This window comes from Zymoseptoria tritici, chromosome 16, assembly GCF_000219625.1.
Source record: "Zymoseptoria tritici IPO323 chromosome 16, whole genome shotgun sequence".
NCBI lineage: Eukaryota > Fungi > Ascomycota > Dothideomycetes > Mycosphaerellales > Mycosphaerellaceae > Zymoseptoria > Zymoseptoria tritici.
The window spans coordinates 150,704-171,314 of record NC_018203.1 but is presented as its reverse complement, the minus strand read 5'-3'; the positions used below and the strand labels follow the sequence as shown (position 1 = coordinate 171,314).

Here is a 20,611-nt window from a genome sequence, read left to right as displayed (position 1 = left end):
GGAATTGCGCGTACAACGGAACTAATCTAACGACACTTCACCTTCCCGCAGATGCGACGGAAAGTGCATTAGTACGTTAAACAATGTAGCACCTGCTAACGCAATAAGGCAGAGCGATATGCAAAATACGGACACATCTAGTTCTAGGAACTAGCGAAGGAGCTATAGGACGAAGTTACGATAGACTTTATTGTTAAACTCCTAATCTCTATAGATCCCTCGAATAGACAACGATACGACTCTATTTTGGTTATTATCGATCGTCTTACGAAGTACGCACACTTTATTCCGTACAGCGAATCCATAACAGTAGTACAACTCGGATACCTCGTCCTTAACCGACTAATTAGATACTATAGAATACCGTTATTATTTACTACCGACCGCGACAAACTCTTTACGAGCAACTACTAGAAGACCTTAGTCGCTGCGATCGGAATCAAGCACAAACTGTCTACATTATACTACCCTAAGACGGATAGACAAACAGAAAGAATAAACTAATTACTAGAAGTGTACCTTAGACACTACGTAAATTATGCTTAAAACAACTAGGTATCGCTACTACCTATAGCACAACTAGCTTTAAACAACCGCTAGTCGGAGATAACGAAGGTCTTACCGTTCTTTACTAATTTTGGAAAGAACCTAAACCTCTTCTACACACTACGCGACAACCTATAGGCCGACAGAGCCTTAGTTAAAGCGGAAGACCTAAAGAAACTGCATACGCACCTGCAGCAGGGCATTGCTAAGATGCAACGCAGAATATCCCCGGCTATTAACAGCAAGCGGAAAATAGCACCTTAGCTTAAGGAGGGGGATAAGGCTTACCTTCTAACGAAAAATCTGAAAACTAGAAGAAAGACTAGGAAATTAGACTACGTTAAAGTCGGACTATTTTTAATTGCTAAGAAACGAGGACTAAACAATTACAGACTAGAACTGCTACCTAACACCAAAGTTTACCTAGTATTCTACGTATTACTCCTCGAACTAGCGGATCCAAACATACCCTTATAGGAAACATTTTATTTCGCTATCTAAGAAGAAGACGAATTCGAAGTCGAGAATATCCTACAACGGAGAGGTTAGCGATACCTCGTTAAATAGAAAGGATACCCGGATTCTAAGAATACCTAGGAGCTAAAAGAGAATCTCTCGAACTATCGACAACTCCTCGAAGAATTCTACAAAAAGTAATGTACTTCTAACTACGCTATAGGTAGAAGTACATCGAATACTAAGACTAGGAATCGAACCTAGGACACTAGTTAAATACGTTAACCAGCTGCACTAACTGCCTTAACGGAATAGGAAGAATTACGAACTATTATAAACTACTACTTTCTTTAGTAGGAATTTCATTTGTATCTAGGAACGAAGGAAGAGGCCCGTCCTAGAAGGCGTCCTCTATGCCGCCTATAGCGCTCTAGGTCTAAGGAGACAAGGCAAGAGGCGGATCGGAGGACGGATCGCTAGGAACCGGCTGCTCCTCGGAACACTCCTCTACGAGTACGCGGTCCCCTAAAGCACGACCTTCGGCGACCTTTCGATCTACAGCATTTAGTTACTTGCGAAGACGCATTTCCTTCGCGTAAGCAGTAGCTAGCGCCTCCTTTGCTGCGTCTAGCTTAAGAAGAAGCCTGCTTCGCTTAGAAGCAAGGCGTTTCTACTTGCTTTCCGTAACCTTCGCGTTACAACCTTTCAAATTGTGCTGCTAGTACTCCGCACACCGACCCGACGAGATGTATACCCGACAAACTCGGCCCTTCTCTTTATACGAGCTGTATGCCTTTATCGTAGTGTCTCCTTCCTCGAAAATCTAGACGGCCTTCTTACGACGACGGAGGGTGTGTGCCGATAGGGATAGATAGACGGACAGATTGCAGTTAGGGAAAGGACAAGAAGTTATTCTAATAACGACAAAGTAGACGAGGAAGAACGTAGTACTAGATAAAGCTTCGGGACGAAGCTAGTCTAGAAGGGGGATAGTGTTACGGGCATGCACGAACAGTAGGAGAACCAGGGTGCCCTCGGCCTTATTAGACGAGAGACCCTTCTCCTTAGTAATCCCTCTAATCTCCCGCTTAGTAAGAGATTATAAGAGAGCAGCTTAATCTCTCTGCTCTCCCTAATCCCGAGAGAGCGCGGAGAGCATAGAGAGCAACGCTTATAGCGATAGGTATATAGACCTTAACGATGTTCCTTCTAAACATCGTGTACAACTTATTGTTTAATCTTACTAATTAGAATTCCCGCCTTCACTCGCATCTATTGCAAGAACACTTGTTTCTTAAACTGACGAGCACCAACCCGTGCCTTATACCTCTTCGGAAGTGTGAGACATAACATATAGTCTTCTTTATCGAGTCGGAGGGGGCCTCGGCGGCGCTAAGAACCTTTACTTAGTTCTATATCGTCGATAGTTTAGACGCCGTAGTGTCGATAGACATCGTAAACTTTATTCCGAAGAAGGCGGATAATAGCGACTATATTCGCTCTTCGCTTGGCAGGGCCCAGGTATAGCCATCAGCACATCCCGACTGGTTCAATGCTCTTTGGTGCAGTAGACCCTGTTGCGAGCAATTTACAGTCAAAAGCCGGCATCGTATCCATGCGTGAGATATCCGCACTCAGAGCTAACGAATCTCCAAACGCCATGATCGACGACTTTCATTGCATTGTTTTGGCTGATACGCGAAAGGAGAGGACGCAGAAGGGAAGGTGCCATCCTTACGGCAAAACGTCAGGAACTAACGGCGCTGGCTTAAAAAGGGAGTCCCGAGCAAGGACGGCTGCGAGAGCAAATCTTATGCCTGGTCGTTGCGTGGAGTGGAGTCGTATTCTTGCGGCTCTTCGGTTCGAGACCTGGTGGTCCGGCGACTGCTGCGACCGGTCGCTGGCGTCGGTGGTATTGGTGGAACTTCATCATCGGACTCATCGCGTGCACCGGTCCCTTTCCATCCTGTCGTGATATCCTCGATGCCTCTGCTTGTGCCTCTGCTTGTGCGCTTCACTCTTGCGTTTGCTGCCCGGAGCTTGCGTGATATAACGCTGGTGTTTACCAACTTATTCAGCCGTTGCTTCTTTGCATGGTGAACACCTGTTGTGTGCGCGAGCAGAATCGATCGTAGGCGTGGAATTGTCACCGTCGACGAATCAAAGTCCGGGTCGAGATATTCTTGGTCATCCATGGCTGTGGCGTGGAGTTTTCGTTGTTGATGACTGCGGCATTCACTGGGGCTCATACTCGAGATCGACATTCTGTTTCGTCGTGCATGTCTTCATAACATCCATCGCTGCATTTTCTTTTCCGCCGCTGGTGGTGTTTGGTGCGTAGGGGCTGCCACAAGTTTGCATGGTGTCCTCTGACGTATTGATTGGCGCAGCCTTCAGGAGGCAAGGCGTAAATACAACAAAGCCGCGGGAGAGGATGCGAGTTGCTGTAATGCTCGGAACATCATAGGGGCTGGTAAGACCTGTATAAGGATGGTGTGTCTTGCCAAGGCCGGATCGTACGGATTGCTTGCTATGCAACAGGCGTGCGATGGTGCGGTCGTGAAGGCGTCGGGAGCTGTGGGAAGCGCCCTCACTGCTCAGGTGTGACAGGAGCAGGAGCAGCTATACGGCTGCGTGCGCCTCTGCCCAATGCGAGCCGAGCTAGGTTGACGAAATAATGGAGCTCACCTTGACATGCAATTTGAGGTGAAGGGAACGATTTCTGGAAGCTCGTTAGCGGCTTATTGCGCCATGTGTCAATGAATACCTGCGATGTCTGAAGTCAAGCTACCCACAAGATCCTCTCCTCATTGTCCTCGCTACTCGCGGCGGAGTCGGCAGCGACCTCCTTGTGGTCGCACTCAAGCGGAGACACATCCTCGCGAGTCTCGCAGTATTTGCCCTCCTCCATTTCCTCGTCGGCGTACACTTGCCGTGTCTGCACTCAAGCTACCCACAAGAAACCTTCATGATCCGTCATCGTCGAGTATTCGGTCTCACTACCCGCCCGCCTCATCACCCTCGGCGGAGTCGGAAGCGACCTTCTTGTAATCGCTCTCAAGCACAGGGAAGTCCTCGCAAGCATCGGAGAACTCGCCATCTTCCATACCCTCGCCGACGCACCAGTGGATCAGAGCGCGCTTGCTGTACATGAGATCGAAATCGTTAGGCAGAGCGGATCAGGCCTCGACGATGGCGGTGGTGCTGGAAAGCATGCACACGGCGGCCCAAGAGCTCAGTGCCAAGATTCGGGGATCGAGCGCTCCGGAGCTTGACACCTTCCTCCTTGCGAGCATCTCGAATGCGGAAGCGGAAGTTCCAAGCGGCGAGGGTATTCGTAGCTGCGGTGGGGTCATCGGCGGGGAGGGCGATCGTTTGCAATTTCGTTGACGCCTTTCTGCGCCTACTTTGATCCAAGATGCTAAGCGGCTGTACGTCGAGAATCGCGGAGCTTGACAGAGCATAGCTTTCTACGAGTGAAGGCCAGCTGTCGTCATCGGTCAATCTTGTGGCGGTCTCCTCAATGCCGACAGGCTTGGCCTTCTTCTTTGCCTTCAATCGCGTTTGCCTTCCTTGTCCATCGTCAGCATTGACAGCTGGCTGGGTGGTAGGCTGCTTTCTCGCTGCTGGCTTCTTGGAAGCTTTGGTCGGCTACCAGATGTGCCACATTGACAGAGCTTTTGACAGCGGCGATACAGATGGCTGCGAACGCGACGGAGAATTGCTGTACAAGTGCGCAGCAAGGGGAGATCAGTCATCCGTCATGCTCGGAGCTCAAGATTTGAGCCCGATCTCATGGCAAGAGGCGCAGTGCCGTGGATCGAGCCGTGCCCCTTGAGGATCACGAACACGTTGTCGGCAATGGTGAGGTTCCATGGAGCCTCGGCAGTCGCTTCTGGTCTCGTCACATGTGAGAACTTCGCCAAAGCGAAGCACATGTCGATGGCCATAGTGGCTGGTATCGTGAAGGTCAGCGCTGATAGGTTAGTGTTTGTAGCAAATAGACCTTTGACGGGTCGAGCAAAGAGACGTGTCGACGATGCGAGGTTTGTGCATCTCACTGTCAATCGTGAAAGTGAAAGTGAAAGTGATTTTCGCGGCATCGTGCGTCTGGAACTCCTGGTGGCATCGGGCGCCCACTGGAGAATCCTCATCTCTCGCTTGGAGGAGACTTGAACCCCGACATCGCTATTGGTCTGGATTGGCCGGAGATGAGGAGCACGCAGTATCTGTTGTCGGTGGTCAGTATGAGGTGGCTGCGCTGTAGAATGATCCATGGACGTACGGCTTGGGAGCAGTGGTCTTGACCTGGAACGCGACTGTTCCGAGCTCGGTTCGTGTAGATTCGCGAGACTGGGCTGACTTCGTGCGTGAATGCAGATTATGAGGTCGAATGATGTCAAATTTGGCGGACATGGTAGTCGAATCCTGGAGAGTCTGGATGCTGTGGCGAATACCAAGCGGATGTCGGGACCGAGGAGCAGTGGCCGTACGGCGCAAATCGGTGGATGAAATTGGCGAGAAGGAAGAGCGTGGTCTCGCCGCCCTGATATAGGACGAACTTGAGTTTTCGTGGGTCTTCTTAATGGACACAGGGAATGTCCCAAACCCTCTGCTAGTCAGGTGGAATCGGTTCCACGACTTCCCGATACATTGCATGACGATCATGTCTCGGGAAACTCCTGACAGCGCAGGAAAAGGTAAGCAGCTGCGCTTGTGGTCCAATGCTTCTCTTCGCGCCGAACAGAGATCTGCAACGAGTTGTGGACGACGATGTACGGAGCAACTGCGAGGAGGGCAGAAGCCGTGAGAACCGACGCAACCCTCCATGTCCTCGTGAAGCGTGGTCGGCCAAAGTTTGTTCAGCTTGTACACCATGAACTGCATCAACGCGGCCTGCATCGCCGTTCCGTCGTGAGCAGCATACTCCTCACAAAGGCAGGAACCACCAGAACTCGGGAACGATCTCTCAGGCGCCTTACGCTTGGGAGTACGCGCCTTGTAGGATGCAATACTTTCTGCCGGTGATGCTCGACCAGTCAATTTAGGCGTGGCAGTCTGCGGCCAGAAAACCTCCATGTCCCAAGAAGGCCCCAGAAGCGCAGCCTGCATGTCCAACGAAGCAGCGCAAGCCTGAAGCGGGCACTCGATCAAGGTCCTGCAGCCAGCGGAACTATTATCCGAGCGCGCAACCTCCTTCCGGGCTCTGTGCACACCTGCAGTTGAGCCTTGATTCGAGCCGCTGTTGATAGCTTCATTCGTTGTGCCAATTTCAAGTATGTGTCATCCGCTCCTGGAGCTTCCTCGTCCACCACTGGCGCCGCTTTCGTCTCTGGTGAGGAACTCGACCCGAAGACCAGAGAATGGCGTTTCATTGCCCGCTCGTCGAAGTTGTGATCATTTCCTTGCTCCCGTCCACGCTTCTGCTTCAAAACACTCGGCGAATCTCCCCCTGCAGATAGCTGTGCTTTCCGGTGGGCAGATCGGTCAATTCGCTGTCGCGGCGCGCAGAAGGTCCCGATCGTGAATTCGTGGCATGCGCTTCACTGTCGCTGTGTTCAACACTTCCGCCCTCACTGTCCGCCGGCCTTGAAGAATCCACTCAAGCCTGGCGAGAGCGCTCTTTCCAAGCTCTACTCTTCGTGTGGCCGAAATCGAATGGGGACGTTTGCGTGAGTCGGTATGATGATGGCCTGAATCGGTGGGTGGCAGGCATGCTGGAGTTGTGCACTGCGCAATCGACATTCAATGTGCTATTGGGCAGCCAGGGAGCGGACTCGACCTCATCCGATGGAAGAGGCTCGCCTTCGACATTGCCGCCGTGACGGTGGCCGTCGCCGTCGGTTGGTGTGAGTGGTCGCTCCATGTCAACTGCGTCTCGACTGTGGAGACATGGTGGACTGGCGGTGGGACAGTAGGTGTGTAGGTCGGTGGTGGTGGGAGCTTGTGTATGGAAAGAAGGTGGATGATGTTCGCCGTGTCGTATACGAGAAGTGGTGCCTGAGGCCTCAAACACCTCCGGCATGAACAACGTCACTTGATGCCGTCGACCCAAAGCATCTAACACCATGGATACGAAGGGTATTTGGTTGACCAGACTCCTCCCGTTCTTTCGATTTGGTCTGAAGAGATGACCTGTTAAGGCACATACCAGAAGGCAGAGGGCCCGGGTCGATTCTTCATTCAGGATGGGCGCAACCAAAGACGATGGCACAGTGAAAGCTGTTTGGAAAGCAATGGGATGCTGGAGATGCGGTATACATCAGCGTCATCATCTTCTTGATATGCTTGGACCGAGAACGCCGACCTGCAGATCCAGCTCGACTCGACCACTCGTATCTGCAGACCACAGCTGGAGAGAGCAGCAAGTTCGATCACGGCGAAGCTTTTTGATTTCAACTACCGCCTCAAGTCCTGCACGCAAGTTGGATTCAGACGTTCCGATACTGCAGCCTCCAGACGCATTGAATCATTCGCACAGCGCAAAAGATCGAGTGATTGGATTCCAACAGACGACGTGCCCATCGAGCACTTGCCGAAGCCTGGAGGATCTTGCCATCCATATCGTGACATAGGGTTAGGGTTAGGGTTAGGGTTATACATCCTCCGGCTGAAGCACGCTCAAGCGAGAAGGACTCGCGCCTCGCTCGATGCCATCTCTTCCATGCTCATCCTCGATGAGCAACGGTATGGCCACGAGCACTGGCAATGGCCAAAGCAGGAATGTTTCAACAGACATTGTCTTGCAAAAGGCTCGCCAGTCCGATGTTGACGCCTGTCAACACATCGTTGAATTGAAGACTGCTTCCACCTTGTGCAGGCACGCAAAGGCGTCCATCCTGGTCGCTTTCAGTCGACTGGAAAAGCCTGAAGAGGGCAGCAGTGCTCAAGGGCAAGCAACATACGATTTTCCACATGTTTCAGAGCTTTCCGAACGAGCCGTTGGAACGGTGGGACCCCCGGTTCCAGGTGCAATTATCTCAATGCGCTTGCATTAAGATGAATGCAGCGCGGTGCAGCATCTTGGCAGGATTCGGTCGATGCTCGACACTTCACGTACTACTCTGACCGATCGGAATCTCAACATTAAAAACTGGACACCTCGTGAGTTATTGCCCAGGGCGCTGAGAAGATATTGGACATTCGACCGTCGTCTGACTGCTAGCGTCGAGACAAGCATACTCCGATTGATGGTCCTCCAACTCCGACAAGGAAACCAAGACATCCTCCACGATCTGTGCGACGACCTCACAGCTGAGGCTGGCGCAGGCCCACATCAAGCCACTCACCGATTTTGCTTTGTGGCAGAGCAGATTCGATGCAACCTTCAGAACGGATCCTGCGAGCGAACGTCTGAAGCTGGCAACGCCGATGGATGCGATCGAACGATTGCGGAGGTATTGAGAGGATGCCTTGACTTCGGAGCATACGAGGCGACCACTCTCAGCCAACAATAAGCGATTCATGGAAGCATTGGACGTGGATGGACAAGACTGTGCAGAGCTTTTGAACAGGCTCGATGTCGCCCTGTGCATCTCCGCTCCGCTCCTTGCAAACGCCACCGCGATGGCGAATCGAGCTCCTACTGCCTCCGACCTCCACACCTACCACTCCACCGCCAGTTCATCGGGTTACCCACGGCACTCAGCAGAGAGGTGGTCGCTCTCGCCGATGCGGTGGTGTACTCAAAGCCAATGCAGTACAGATTCCGGTGTGGGAGGCTTTATTTCACCTGGAATTTGTCACTTGAGGGGCGTTTTGCCTCTCAGCCGCGTCGCCGTTGTGACAACCTGCAGAGTCGTCCAGTGGCGTAGCTGGTAGAGAGTCTCGCGAGATAAGAGAAAATTCTCAAATCGAACGCAACCAGGCACGGCATTGCTACGCTTTCCGAGAAGCATCGTCCTGATCCGTGCTGTGGTCGGCATCATCCCCACTATCCTATGAGCTGGGGATGAACGGAGGGGAGCGTCTCGGTGGTATGATGCCTTCTTGATCCGAATAGAGCTCGTCGTCTTCTTGACCTTCATCGCTACCTACATTCTTATCGCCACTGAAATTCTCCTCGCCGCTTGGGTGCTTATCGCTTTTCGGAACTTTATCGTCCTCCTCTTCGTCGTCCTCCTCTTCCTTATCGTTATCTTCCTCCTCTTCGTCGTCGTCCTCCTCTTCCCCTTTGTCTTCGTCTTGGTGTTAGTCGTCTGCTGCAGCTTGGTTCAACTTTCGGGAATGCTTCTCTTTTGTCTTCTCGTTCTCGAGAGTAACACCAATTGCATCCATTCTTTGCTCTGGGTCTGCTACTTCGTCTGCTGTCATGAACTTCTGACTATGGAACTTCAGCAGGTCGGAAAGTGCGCGACTGTGGCCAGGTCCACCCAGTCGTCAATCTTCGAGGACCGAATCGACGACTTGAGATTTTCCGAAGAGATTGCCCTTTCGCTTCCTTTGTTGGCCTTGCGCTTCTTCTTCGTCTTTCTTTTGTCTCGACGGAACCAACTGCGGATCAAAGCGGGTTGGAATCGAAGATCGGCGGGCGCATCTGCGATGGTTGTCTATCGGCAGCGTGGCACTGCACACAGCCGACAAATCCTGACCAGTGCGAACCGATCGGCTTTGTCGGGCGGAGTTGGCTTCCATCTCTGTGCTGGCAGGTTCGAGCCGGGACGTGACGTCTTGCCGAATCATTTGGCTTCATTTTTGCGGCCGTTCTTCAGTGTGTGCACTTTCTCGGAAAGCACAGCAATGTCGTGCTTGATTTTGCTGCTGGTGCGCCTAAAGGAGTGATTTTGACGATGCTGGTGAATGCAGTAGCGGCATCCTGAAGTTCGGAGGAAGCTAGGTGAGGAGAGATGAGCTGATGAGATGATGAGATAATAAGACGAGCTGGGGAGATGAGCTGGTGAGACGAGCTGGTGAGATGAGCTGATGAGATGAAAGAGGAGGAAACTCGTGGCCTGTAAGAGAGCGATGCACCTGATGTATGGACAAGCCGGAACAGCAGGGAGACGACCATGATCTCGACAAGCGAGCCATGAAGTGGCATCTTGAGTTTTCGAAAGAAGTTGGGCGAGGAAAGACGAGCTGTTGCGATGAGATTGGAGAAGATGAGAGTATGGCTTGCTAGAGAAAGATGCGCCATCTAGCGTGCATGTCTGGTAGTCAGAGCGACCAAGCAGCCGTATCGTCAACGTCAAATGGTTGTACATGTCCAGTGGCCGGGAAACCCAAGTAGCCGTACCGGTAATGCTAAATAGTCGTACATGTCTAGTAGCCAGGACATCCGAGTAATCGTACCGGTAACGGCAGGCAGTCGTACATTTGCAGCAGCTTGGACAGCCAAATAGTCGTGCATGTTCAGCTGACAGATGAGACAAATAGTCGTACATGTCCGATAGCCAGGACAGCCAGATAATCGTCCATGTTTAGTAGACTGACAAGCCAAATAGTCGTGCTGATAAGTTACATGTACGCCCAGACAGCCGTACATGTCCAATAGCCAGGACAGCCAGATCGTCGTACATTTTCATTTGCCCGGACGGCCAAATGGTCCTACATGTTCAGTGGAGTGACGAGACAGATAGTCGTGCTGATAAGATATATGTACGGCCAAATAGTCGTACATGTTCCGTGGCCAGGACAGCCAAATAGCCGTGGAGATAAGTGACATGTACGGCCAAACAATCGTCCATTTGCAGTGCATAAATCAGCCAGATGACCGTAGAGAAAGCTGGTGCCCTTGATGTGGATCGCATGACCGATACTGTTAGATACCGTTGAGGATTGAAGAAGGCGGCTTGCCGTTCGACTTTTTGGCGAATACCGTTCCAGGTCCTTCGTCGCTGATCAGTTAGCTATGAGAGGACGTGGGCAGCCGCAGCCGGAGCAGGTGATGCTGGGTTGATAGCACATCTTTCAGGAAGAGCGGAGATGAAATCTTGATGCGAGTCGTTGTCGTTGTGAAGGCGAGGTCGAGACGAAGCTTCCCAGATCCCGACCACGTTGGTGACATGAACGGCGTGAGCGGTTCTCGATTGTTGTCGAGTAGATTCGTATCGGCCAAGTATCCTCGGTAAAGATGTTGTTGCTACTTTATGGCTGACTTCAAAATCAGGCTCCGGAAGGCTTCATCAAACCCGAGGATGAATGAGGTGTCGAAGCGTCGACAACATCGCAGGAGCGGCGCTTATGGAGAACTGTTGAGAGCTCAGTGGCGTCAAGCCCAGGTCTGTGGAAGTTCTCACGGTCGGACGATTGATCATGACTCTGTAGATGCTCTGGTGGAAGCTCGAGTGGTCTTCGGGCACGTTCGCTGATTCGATCCAAGCTGTGAACAACGGTGTTAATCAAGAGGCATCCATGCGGATGATTGACGATGCCCCGGTTGAAGTACTCAGTGGCGCGGAGTACAGCAGTCGATGACTGGCTGTCAAATGCCAGGAACGACATTGTGCTCTTCCAGAGGCCCGGCAGGTGACACGACAGGCACAGTGGTGTAGTGCAATCCGTCGTTTCCTGATCGCACGGCGTGGAACGGGCTGACGATGCCCGTGGGTCCGACACGTGGATTGGTACCGTGCGGGCGCATGTACCGTTGCACGAGGAATTCCGACGGCGGCACTAACGGGTCACTGGTGATGATGGCGAATGCTTGAGTCTTAATGCCGGAAAAACCAGATGTGCATCAGGGAGTGTTGCAGTGGGCACGACAGCAGCAAAAGGTCATCGCTCATCGATTTTGGGACAAATTCGCTGACGTCCCCAACCACTTCATCCTCTCTTCCTGCTGTCTGTTCGGTCCTACTCCTTCCACCTTTCAATGCCCGTAACAAATCCCAATTCCCCCATTTTCTGGCTCCCTCGAGCTCAATTTTGCCCACATCGGCGCATCTTCCACAACAATCCCTCCCCCCAGACCTCGACGCCGTTCGCACGGGTTGCTTTGGTGGCGTGCTCGCCCCCATTTGTGTCGCCATGATCGTGGGAAAGGATGCCGTCAACTTCGTAAGTGAGCTGTTGGCCGCTGGCACTGATGGATTCGCGCGTAACAGCCAAGTGAGGTGCTCGTCCAGGTTGTTGCACGTCATGAGAGGCGAGGATCGTTGACGCGGTAGAATGTTGTCCCGTTCTGTCGAGTACATTGGGAGGAAACCATAGTTCCGGCCGGCAGATGGAAAGATTCGTGCGCGTATGAAGCGTGGCGATCAGGGCCGGAGGAACAGAGAACTGCATGGTCAGATGGGCAAGGATGGGAGTTCGGACGGGACAGTGATTGCAGGAAAAGATGGGATGTCGTGATCGAAATGTGTACTTGCGCTTGACTTTTGTACGTTCGTGAGGAGTCAATAATTGTTGATCGAATCATGTCTTCGCTCTGAAATGGCATCGCTCGTTGCAGATTGACTTCTCTTGGTGCAGGTCGCTTTTGTCTCATAAGTGTCCACCCACTGCATACCCTCGGACGTCATCTTGCTTCTCCTCCTCCGCCGCGCTATCTTGCATCTCTTCCTCCTCCTTGCCATCTTGCCTTTCTTCCTCCTCGCCATCTGAGCGTTCGATGGACTCTTCGACCTCGACCCGACCACGACCGGAACGTACGACAGGCGACTCGAGGTTCTTGCTGCGCTGCCGCACCGAGCCTCAGCCTGGCGTTGCGCGAGAGGGCAGCTACTGGAAGGGCAGCAACTGCCGTCTCGGGCTTTGGCTTCCAAGCCACAGGTGCGTGGGACTTCTGAAATCCGCTTGGTGCAGGTTACTTTCTCTCGACAGTGTCACTCTCTTTGGTGCAGCTGGCGGGTGCCGACAAGGAATGCGTCAAGACTGCTCTCAGCATCTCGACCACTCCGGCTTCGTGACTTTTGCGACGGGCCGTCCGAGTGTGGGCTACTCTTCTGCAGCAATTTGGCGCGTTCGGCCTAGTTGACCTTGACGTATTTGATGGCTATCGACTTCATGTTTGGAGCTGCCGGAAGTGCTTTCCGGTTGCTCGAGATCACTTCAAGGCCGCGAGGCGGCTGTCCAAAATTCGGCACAATGAGTGCTGGTTGCGGAACGTCAATTGGACCGCGGTGACGTTGGCGTTGGTGTAAAGCCACATGCCTTCCGCCACTGGACTGGCTCCAGCTGGCAATGGAGCTGTGGTAGTAGGCTGTGATGTTCTGGATGTTGCTCTTGCCGGCCTCATGCCATCTCCTTGTGCGATGAGCGTCTGCTCAAGAATCGGAGTCTCGGTTCGTGGAACACTCGTAGGCTCTTTAGCAAGCTTGCGGGCCAGCTCCTTGATCTGCTCAGCCAGGTTCGCGTTCTATGCCTTCAGTCCATTGCCGACCTGTTCAAGTGTGGTGAATTTCTCCGCCAGACTCGAGTCTACTTGCAGCCATCCATCTTCACCTGATCCTTCATCTCAATCAGCATCTTCCATGCCTGGCTGTCTGAGCAGCGTCCATCTGCTTGGCTAACTTCTTCTCCAGCATCTTCCATGCCTTGGCTATCTGAGCGGCGTCCATCTGCTTGCCCAGCTTCTCCAGCCCACTCGCTCCTTCGTGGATGTTCCGGTTGCCAATCCACCCTTTGGGGTCGTACATGTGACTAGGTTTGACCGCTTCCCTTCGTCCGGACCTTGATCATTGCGCGCCTCAATCTCCCGACGCTCGTGCTCTTTGAGCTCAACGGAGGGGCACGGTACATCGTGGGGATGTCGAGTGCGGTGGCAGAGTCTTGGGCGCGTGTCATGCCGGCGGCGTGGTCTCTATTTGTATCGATGGCGCGGTCAGGCCGAAGTCCTTCGAGTCTAATCGATCCATCTTGTCAGTTGTCCGACTCCCAACTCGGAACAACGCTTCGAAATTGACAGTCGTGGTGCCTGAACATCGCTGGACCGACTTTGCCCATGCTCCAGCAATCATCTCGTTCCTCTCCGGTATAATTCGTGCTCCGAAGCTTCCCAATCGTATCGTATTCGTGCTTCGAAGCACAAGTGAGCCGCCCAAGTAAATCGTAGTATCATCACAACGTCTCCTCCACGGGATGTCGCAGCGATAGCCTTGCCTTTCACCTCCCACACTGGTACATAGAAACAGCGAAATTATTGTGTTGGCTGCATTTCGATTTCGCAGAACGTTTGGCTGCCGGATGGAAGAGTATTAGCAATCCTTCACTTCATCTGCTTATGAACGGATATCTTTCCTTCTGACCTCTGACGGGATTTTCTCTTTCATCTCACTCAACCTCTGCATGCCAACCATCCCACTTGGCCTCTGCAGACCAACCTTTCCCCACCTAACTCCTTGACCTGACTCTCCTCGTATCCTCAAGATGGCGCCACCACGGAGTAATGAGCGGCTCGGCGGTGGCATCTGGAACGGGATCATCTGCCTGTGGCCTGTACTGCCTCACATCATTCGTTCGTCGTCTGAGCTCGCGTGCGCGTCTCTCGACGTCTCGTGCGGTAGTGCTCATAGTGCTCATAGTGGTACGTCAACGTTCAGATTCTGATTGTTGTGGTGCTGGTGGGGAGCCTCCAGACTTCTCGAAGACGTTTTGATCGGAGAAAGGCGAGTATTTTGCGGGGCTAGCTCTTGCGGGTGTTGCTTCTGCGCGCGAGTGTCTTGATGTTGTCTGTTTGCGTGCAGGCTGTTCGTCCTCTTCCCTCAAAGACTCCATTGATCTCGCGTGCTTGCTCGATACTGTGCGTAGTACAATGAGTGCGGTGAAGAGCTCTGAGGCTGGCGGCCGGCGTAATGATTGGTGTGGTCGGTTGAGGTGATAGTGATTCGGAGAGGAGGACTGTTACACATATCAGTATTGGGCAGGCGACACGACCGCATCAATGGAGTACCCACGTGTGAGTCTTTCTTCCTCGGACTTTCAATGAGCTTGAGGCAGAACGACGACCACTGGATGTCCCAGCTGAGGTCAAGATGGTCGTCAAAGTGTGCGATGGTCATCACTGAACAGCTCCATGATATGCCATGGACTGACTCAGGCTTCGGGCCTCTGCTCTTGTATGAGGTGAACGGATGGACTTCGCAGCCGCAGTAAGCTTGCAAGTGGGCGCTCGAAAGCTGCGAGATTCTGCTCTCGCACATCGTAGTGATCTCTCTCTGCAGCGTGTTCTGAGCCGTATGCGCCTCTGCCTTTGCTTTCTTGTGTTTTTCTTTCCATTCTTCCACGTCTGAAGTCAGCTTCTCCACCTGCTGCTTCCATTTGAGCTCGTTCTTTTCCGCGGTCACGACATCCGTCTCGAGTTGCTCCTCCAATTCCTTGCCAGAAGCCTGGAAGTCGTCTCGATTGGAGGCTGAGGGAGAAGGTATGCACGATGTGAAGGTCCCTGGATCCGTGGATGTGGTCCCTCTATCGTCTCATGCGTGTATTCTTGCCGTCTTCAAGAGTAAAGAAGGTAGGACGATGTGCACGAGGTCGATCGTCGAATTGCTTGCACGTCTCAAGTCGGTGGTGGACTGAGCACGTCCATGCGAGCCCGCCCCAAACTCGATCCGATTCGGTATGCTCGATCTTCTGCTACGGCTTGAAGAAGCAGTCGTGGATGTGGTGTTTGTGCTGGGAATTCGGGATGACGATTGACGAGTACGCTGTTGTATGCGTATCGAGTCTCCGTAGGCGTTGGCTGCGCAGAAGGGCATCGTCGTGACGTCTGCCGACTGTTTCTTTCGTTTCGATCATGTTCTGCGGGATGCTCAAGGCATGATTGCGATTGTGATAAAGCGAAGTTGCCATCGTGCGAGACTTCGTTGCCCAGGAACAAGGCAAGGTAGTAGTGATGGAGATGATAGCGATCCACGAAGAAGCAGCTCTCCAGGTCCGAAGTCGAAGTCGAAGTCTTGGCGTCCCGACCCCGCCGTCGTCTTGGATATATAGGAGTCGGTGTCAAGGCAATGTTCACGACACAGAATCGAGATGTGTGTTGGTCATATGGAAGTAAATCATCTATCAGGTCTATCTTTCTACTTCCTAGGTCTCGTGCAAGGAGACCATGGTCCCATCGCATGCATTGTCCGTCGTAACATCATCATCCGTCGGGTATCATCAATCCACACGAAAAAGAGAAAAAAATCCCACCTCCCTTCATATATCGTATGTCTCATTCGTATTCATCATGCGGCGTATGCAGTCGTTCCATCTCTCATCACACGTCCTGCGTCTCCTTCGTATTCATCATCATCTCATGCAGCCGTTCCACCTCCCGTCTCATATCCTGCCTCGTTCACATGCATCGTTTACCGGATCGAAAACGTTGTTGTGGAATGCGAGTCTCGCCGCATCTGGGATGGGATCGTACGAAGTGGGAGCTCGCCGTTGCCACTGTCCTATGCTTGGACTGAATCGCTCTCCTCCCCGACGGCGAGCAACCCATTGGAAGTCATGGTCTGTTGATTAACAAGGAAGTCGGTGTTGGACTGAGAGCTGGAGTCGTTTGGGAATTGGGAGTCATTTGCGAAAGTGGAGTTGGCCGGGAGGCTGAAGTTGTTCAGAAGGTCGAAGTTTTGTGGGAGGTTAGAGTTGTTTGGGAGGTTGGTGTCGTTCGGCAAGTTGGAGTCGTTTGCGAAGTTGGTGTCGGCCGGGAAGCCAAGGTCGATTGGGAAGCAGTAGTTGAATGAGAAATTGGGGTCGAATTGCTCGTTGGAGTCCACGTATGGTGCCGATTCGTAGCATGCCTCGGTAGACGCCGTGGAGGAGAGCTGCGAGCTGGAATTGCCAGCCGAATTATCGTTGTAATCGATGGTGTTCGACGGGTCGAAGTCCAGGCCGGAGTCCATGAATGGTGCCAATTCGGTAGATGTCTCGAATGGTGCGGATTGGCAGGGTGTCTCGTTGGCAGCCGTGGAGAAGGGCTGCAAGCTGGAATTGCCAGCCGACTGATTGGCATAGACGATGTTGTTGGACAAGTCGCTGGTCCACGGATCTGGTTGGTGGGGTGTGAAGGACGCCGGGTCGACGTTCACCATCGACGTTGAATGCTGCGGCTGGGACTGAAAGAGAGCCTCCTGCTGTGTCGGAATGAACTGGGCGCTCTGCGGCTGATACTGAACCAGAGACTCCTGCTGTGTCGGAAACTGCTGCGGCTGGTACTGAACGAGGCACTCCTGCTGCGTCGGAAAAGCTTGCGCGCCTTGCGGTTGGACAGAGTCCCTGCGGCCAGAATCCGTGGTTGTAGAGAGTAGACGTTCGCTTCCAAAGCTCGCATCGCCGGAGAGCCAGTATGGCTCATTGGAGACATCCTGCGACAGCACAGAGTCTCTGCGCCCATCACTGTCACTTCCACCTCCTCTGCTTGAACATTGTCGCTCCGAACGCCTCCTCTTTCCATTCCCCTCTTCCATCACTAAAGACATTCTCCTTCCCTTTCCCTTTCCCTTCACCACGACTCCCGTCCCAGACTCCTCAACAACCTCCACCAGCTTCCTCACCCTGTCATCACCCCACTTGCCACCCCGATGTCCCGCCACCTCCTCCACCTGGAAGATCGGACACTGCCGCGCTCGGTCAAACACAGTCTCAAACCTATTCTTGAATTCTCCAGGGTAGTGCTCCGCATCGTGCTTGCGGCAAAACGAAAACTGAACGATTAGAATGGTGTCGCGGAGGATCGCATCCGTTGTGTAGAGGGAGGTGGAAGTTGAGGCGACGTATTTGTGAAAGTGCAAGTCGTCCAGCAGTTGTAGGATGCGTGATGTGCGCTCAAATCCGATGGCGTTTTGGCAGAGGTTGACGCCGCCTTTTTGGTGGATTTGAAGAGGGCATGAGAGGGCTTTGACGGCGTTGAGGGCATCTGTGCGGGAGTCAGCGATGGCAAGGTTGAGCTCGGCGACGCCCTTACCCATGATTCCCAACTGTTCGCCGTAGTATTCGTGCACCGCTTGCAAGGCGACCTGTGGCCTGGGCATGATGCTCGAGGTGGATCGTGTAGATGGCCCGTGATTGCTTGGTGGTCCGTGATTGTTTTAGATGGTCCGTGGTTGTCTTGAATGATCCGTGAAACAGATGTTGGCCCACCACTCGACCCAGAACAAGCGAAGATCCGCGACACTGCAACGGTATTGAGATGTTCCAGTCGGAGAAGAGAAACGACTCAGATGAGGAACAACGACACAGGAAGGGAGGTGTGCGAGAAGGAGCGGTTTCAGGTTTCAGTTCAGGCCACAACGATGGGCCGAACGATTGGACGATGGGCACACCCACCAAGGCCGATCCTCCCTCAGCATCGCCAGTGATGGCAGCAAGAGTCCTGCCGTCGCCGTGCAGAGGCATGGAACCACGGCAGGGTGCAGCGTAGCATTGGACGGGAACATGATGGAGGAGATGAAAGCGGTTGATCCAAGTCAAGTTGTCGTCGACGGAGATGTAAGCTGTAAAGCGGTCTGGATCGGATAGGCTGGGAAATGAGACGGTTGCCCTATAATGCCATGACATGCGCTGCGTTGCGCTGTCCAGTTCTATCGGCGTGTGAAGCCGGTCAGTACAATTTGGCTAAAGGAGGTGTGGCATGAAATGAAGCCGTTGCCCTGCATGGGGCTACGAACTAGTTCGGCGGGTGGCTTCATGAACTACTGCGCGAACGCCAGTTTACAGCGGTTCGCAGGTGGAGTTCACATGGGTTCGTGCGACGGGAGTGTCAAGTTGTCCCGAGAGCGCGGGCCAAGGTGACACAAACGCTGCTTTGCAACCAGGTGGCCGGGTCGGAGCGTGAGCGTGCCGTTTGAGTCAAACGGGGTCGCGAGGGCGGTGCAATGCTGCTGTGCTGCTGCTTTCATCGTCTAAGGTAACGATGTTCGAGAAGGTACGGCGATCCAGAAGAATAGTGAACACTGCTGAGCAAAGAATAAATAAGTATTGTGAAACTCACTGTTGAAGGTTGAGCTTACGGCAACGTAGCTGTCAATTCGTCAGCCCAGACTTGGAGGTTTCGGTACAATGCATGCCCGACGGGAATGAATAGGAAGGTTGAAACGAGACACGCAGTTCGAAGCGAGCTCAATGGCCGCCATCTCCGCGATCAGGTGATCTTGCGCCTTATACCGAACTACCTCCGTGAGTTAAGACACCAGTTCCGCAAAATGTCGCCGGTCGCAGTATTGCCACATACTGTCCATGGTCATCCCGTCGAATAGCTTGTCGTTGAGCATACTGTTATCAGTGACATCTTCGTCAGCGTCAGGAGAGATTGCATCGCATGGCATACAACGCATGATACACAATCTGCAGAGATGGTGGCTCGAATTCCAAAACGTCGAATGCCGGTAGATGGGAAAGCCAGAATGAATCCATTGCTCCTTGTTCGATGCGTGGTTCAACGACTTCACCCTCGGCACTTGGTCTTGCGGTGACCGAGATTCCATGTTGCTCGACCGCTTGACGAAGCCAGGCTTTGTCGGCAGAGGAAGTCCGGCGCGAGACTTCTCGTTTTCATCATCGCCGGTAAGATCGATGACATTGGCCATGGCTGCGGCCGGAATGCGGAATGATCATGTGCAAACTGCCGTGCTATACACGACGCGCCTTCACAGCCACGACCCTCACTGCGCCCTCCACCGTCCCGATCGATATCGCTGTCAAAGTCATTCTCGCCGAGAAAGTCCTATGGCGGAGCAGACCCTCTTTCCATGACAGTCTGCTGATATTGCGAGCCTGGTCGCTCATCGTCGAAGGATCTCTCTTGACCTTCGCGAGCCAGCTCGCCGTCCCCTTGATACCTCCGCGGTGCGCTTGATAGCCTTGCCGTCCTCCTGAGACCTCCGCGGTGTGTCTGATAGCTCTTCATCTTATTAGGGATCGACGCCGAACTTTGTTTGAGCGGAAGCCTGTGTCCTGTATTCGTGGACTGCGTCGTCGATTCGGACTGAGAGGAAGGGAGGGTCACTTGACTCTTCACCTAGTCGACCGTGGACGCCGAACCTTGTTTGACCGGAGGCTCGTGTCCTTTATTCGTGGACTGTGTCGTTGACTTGGACTGAGAGGAAGGCAAGGTCGACGAGACAGATGCGGTGGGCCGTTCTTCTGCTCATGGTCTTTGACGGCGCCTCGAAGCTTGGCCTGGGAGGATGGGAAGGTCGATTGAGACGGATGCGGCGGGCCGTTCCTCTGCTCATGATCCTTGACGGCAGTTCGAAGGTCTCCGCGTGCTTGCTTGTTGCGGTTGCGGTCGTCGCGATTCTCATGGTTGCCGTGGTATCCGGTCTCATCGTATCTTTCTCCGCCTCTCCTGCGAGGAGCTCTGCCGTCAACAAGGAGGAGAGGTCGACGTTATGATGATGCATATGGGAGAGCTCGAGGGTGCCTGAGCGTGGTTCCGCGGTGCAAGATTCTTCGGATGGTCACCGATAGGGTACACAGAGTTGTGACAGTACCGGCTCAATCTGCGGCAGATACGTCTCCTGCGAGTGTTTCCCAAGAACAGTCATTCGATGGTCACCTTCCACGCCGGGAGCAGGAGGGCTGCCGAGAACATCAAACTGTAGCTTATACGTCTCGTACGAATGTTTCTTAAGAGCAGTCGTTCGATGGTCGACTGCCACGCCGGGAGCAAGAGAGCCACCGGGACCGCGAACGCTTCTCGAGAGCAGTCGTTCGATAGTCGAAATGAATGCCAGGAGCGAGA

At 53.1% G+C, this 20,611-nt stretch overlaps 3 protein-coding genes across 3 annotated transcripts; 1 reads left to right on the top strand and 2 right to left on the bottom strand.

Annotated features, from left to right (window-relative positions):
* Positions 1–4,001: 4,001 nt before the first annotated feature.
* On the bottom strand, positions 4,002–4,181 carry MYCGRDRAFT_51721 (uncharacterized protein; the record flags this gene model as incomplete). Its single annotated transcript, XM_003847178.1, has 1 exon — positions 4,002–4,181. A coding segment is annotated over one exon (180 nt), but the record flags the coding sequence as incomplete, so codon positions are not given.
* A 10,385-nt stretch (positions 4,182–14,566) lies between these two features.
* MYCGRDRAFT_97717 (uncharacterized protein) lies at positions 14,567–19,454 on the bottom strand (the record flags this gene model as incomplete). The annotated part of the gene is made up of 8 exons (XM_003847177.1): positions 14,567–14,781; positions 14,834–15,292; positions 16,075–16,078; positions 16,395–17,885; positions 18,196–18,449; positions 18,860–18,873; positions 19,041–19,098; positions 19,196–19,454. The coding sequence occupies 8 exons, from the start codon at positions 19,452–19,454 to the stop codon at positions 14,567–14,569; spliced, it is 2,754 nt and encodes a 917-aa protein (XP_003847225.1).
* A 542-nt stretch (positions 19,455–19,996) lies between these two features.
* MYCGRDRAFT_106626 (uncharacterized protein) lies at positions 19,997–20,305 on the top strand (the record flags this gene model as incomplete). The annotated part of the gene is made up of 1 exon (XM_003847246.1): positions 19,997–20,305. The coding sequence occupies one exon, from the start codon at positions 20,017–20,019 to the stop codon at positions 20,260–20,262; it is 246 nt and encodes an 81-aa protein (XP_003847294.1).
* Between the last annotated feature and the right edge of the window lie 306 nt (positions 20,306–20,611).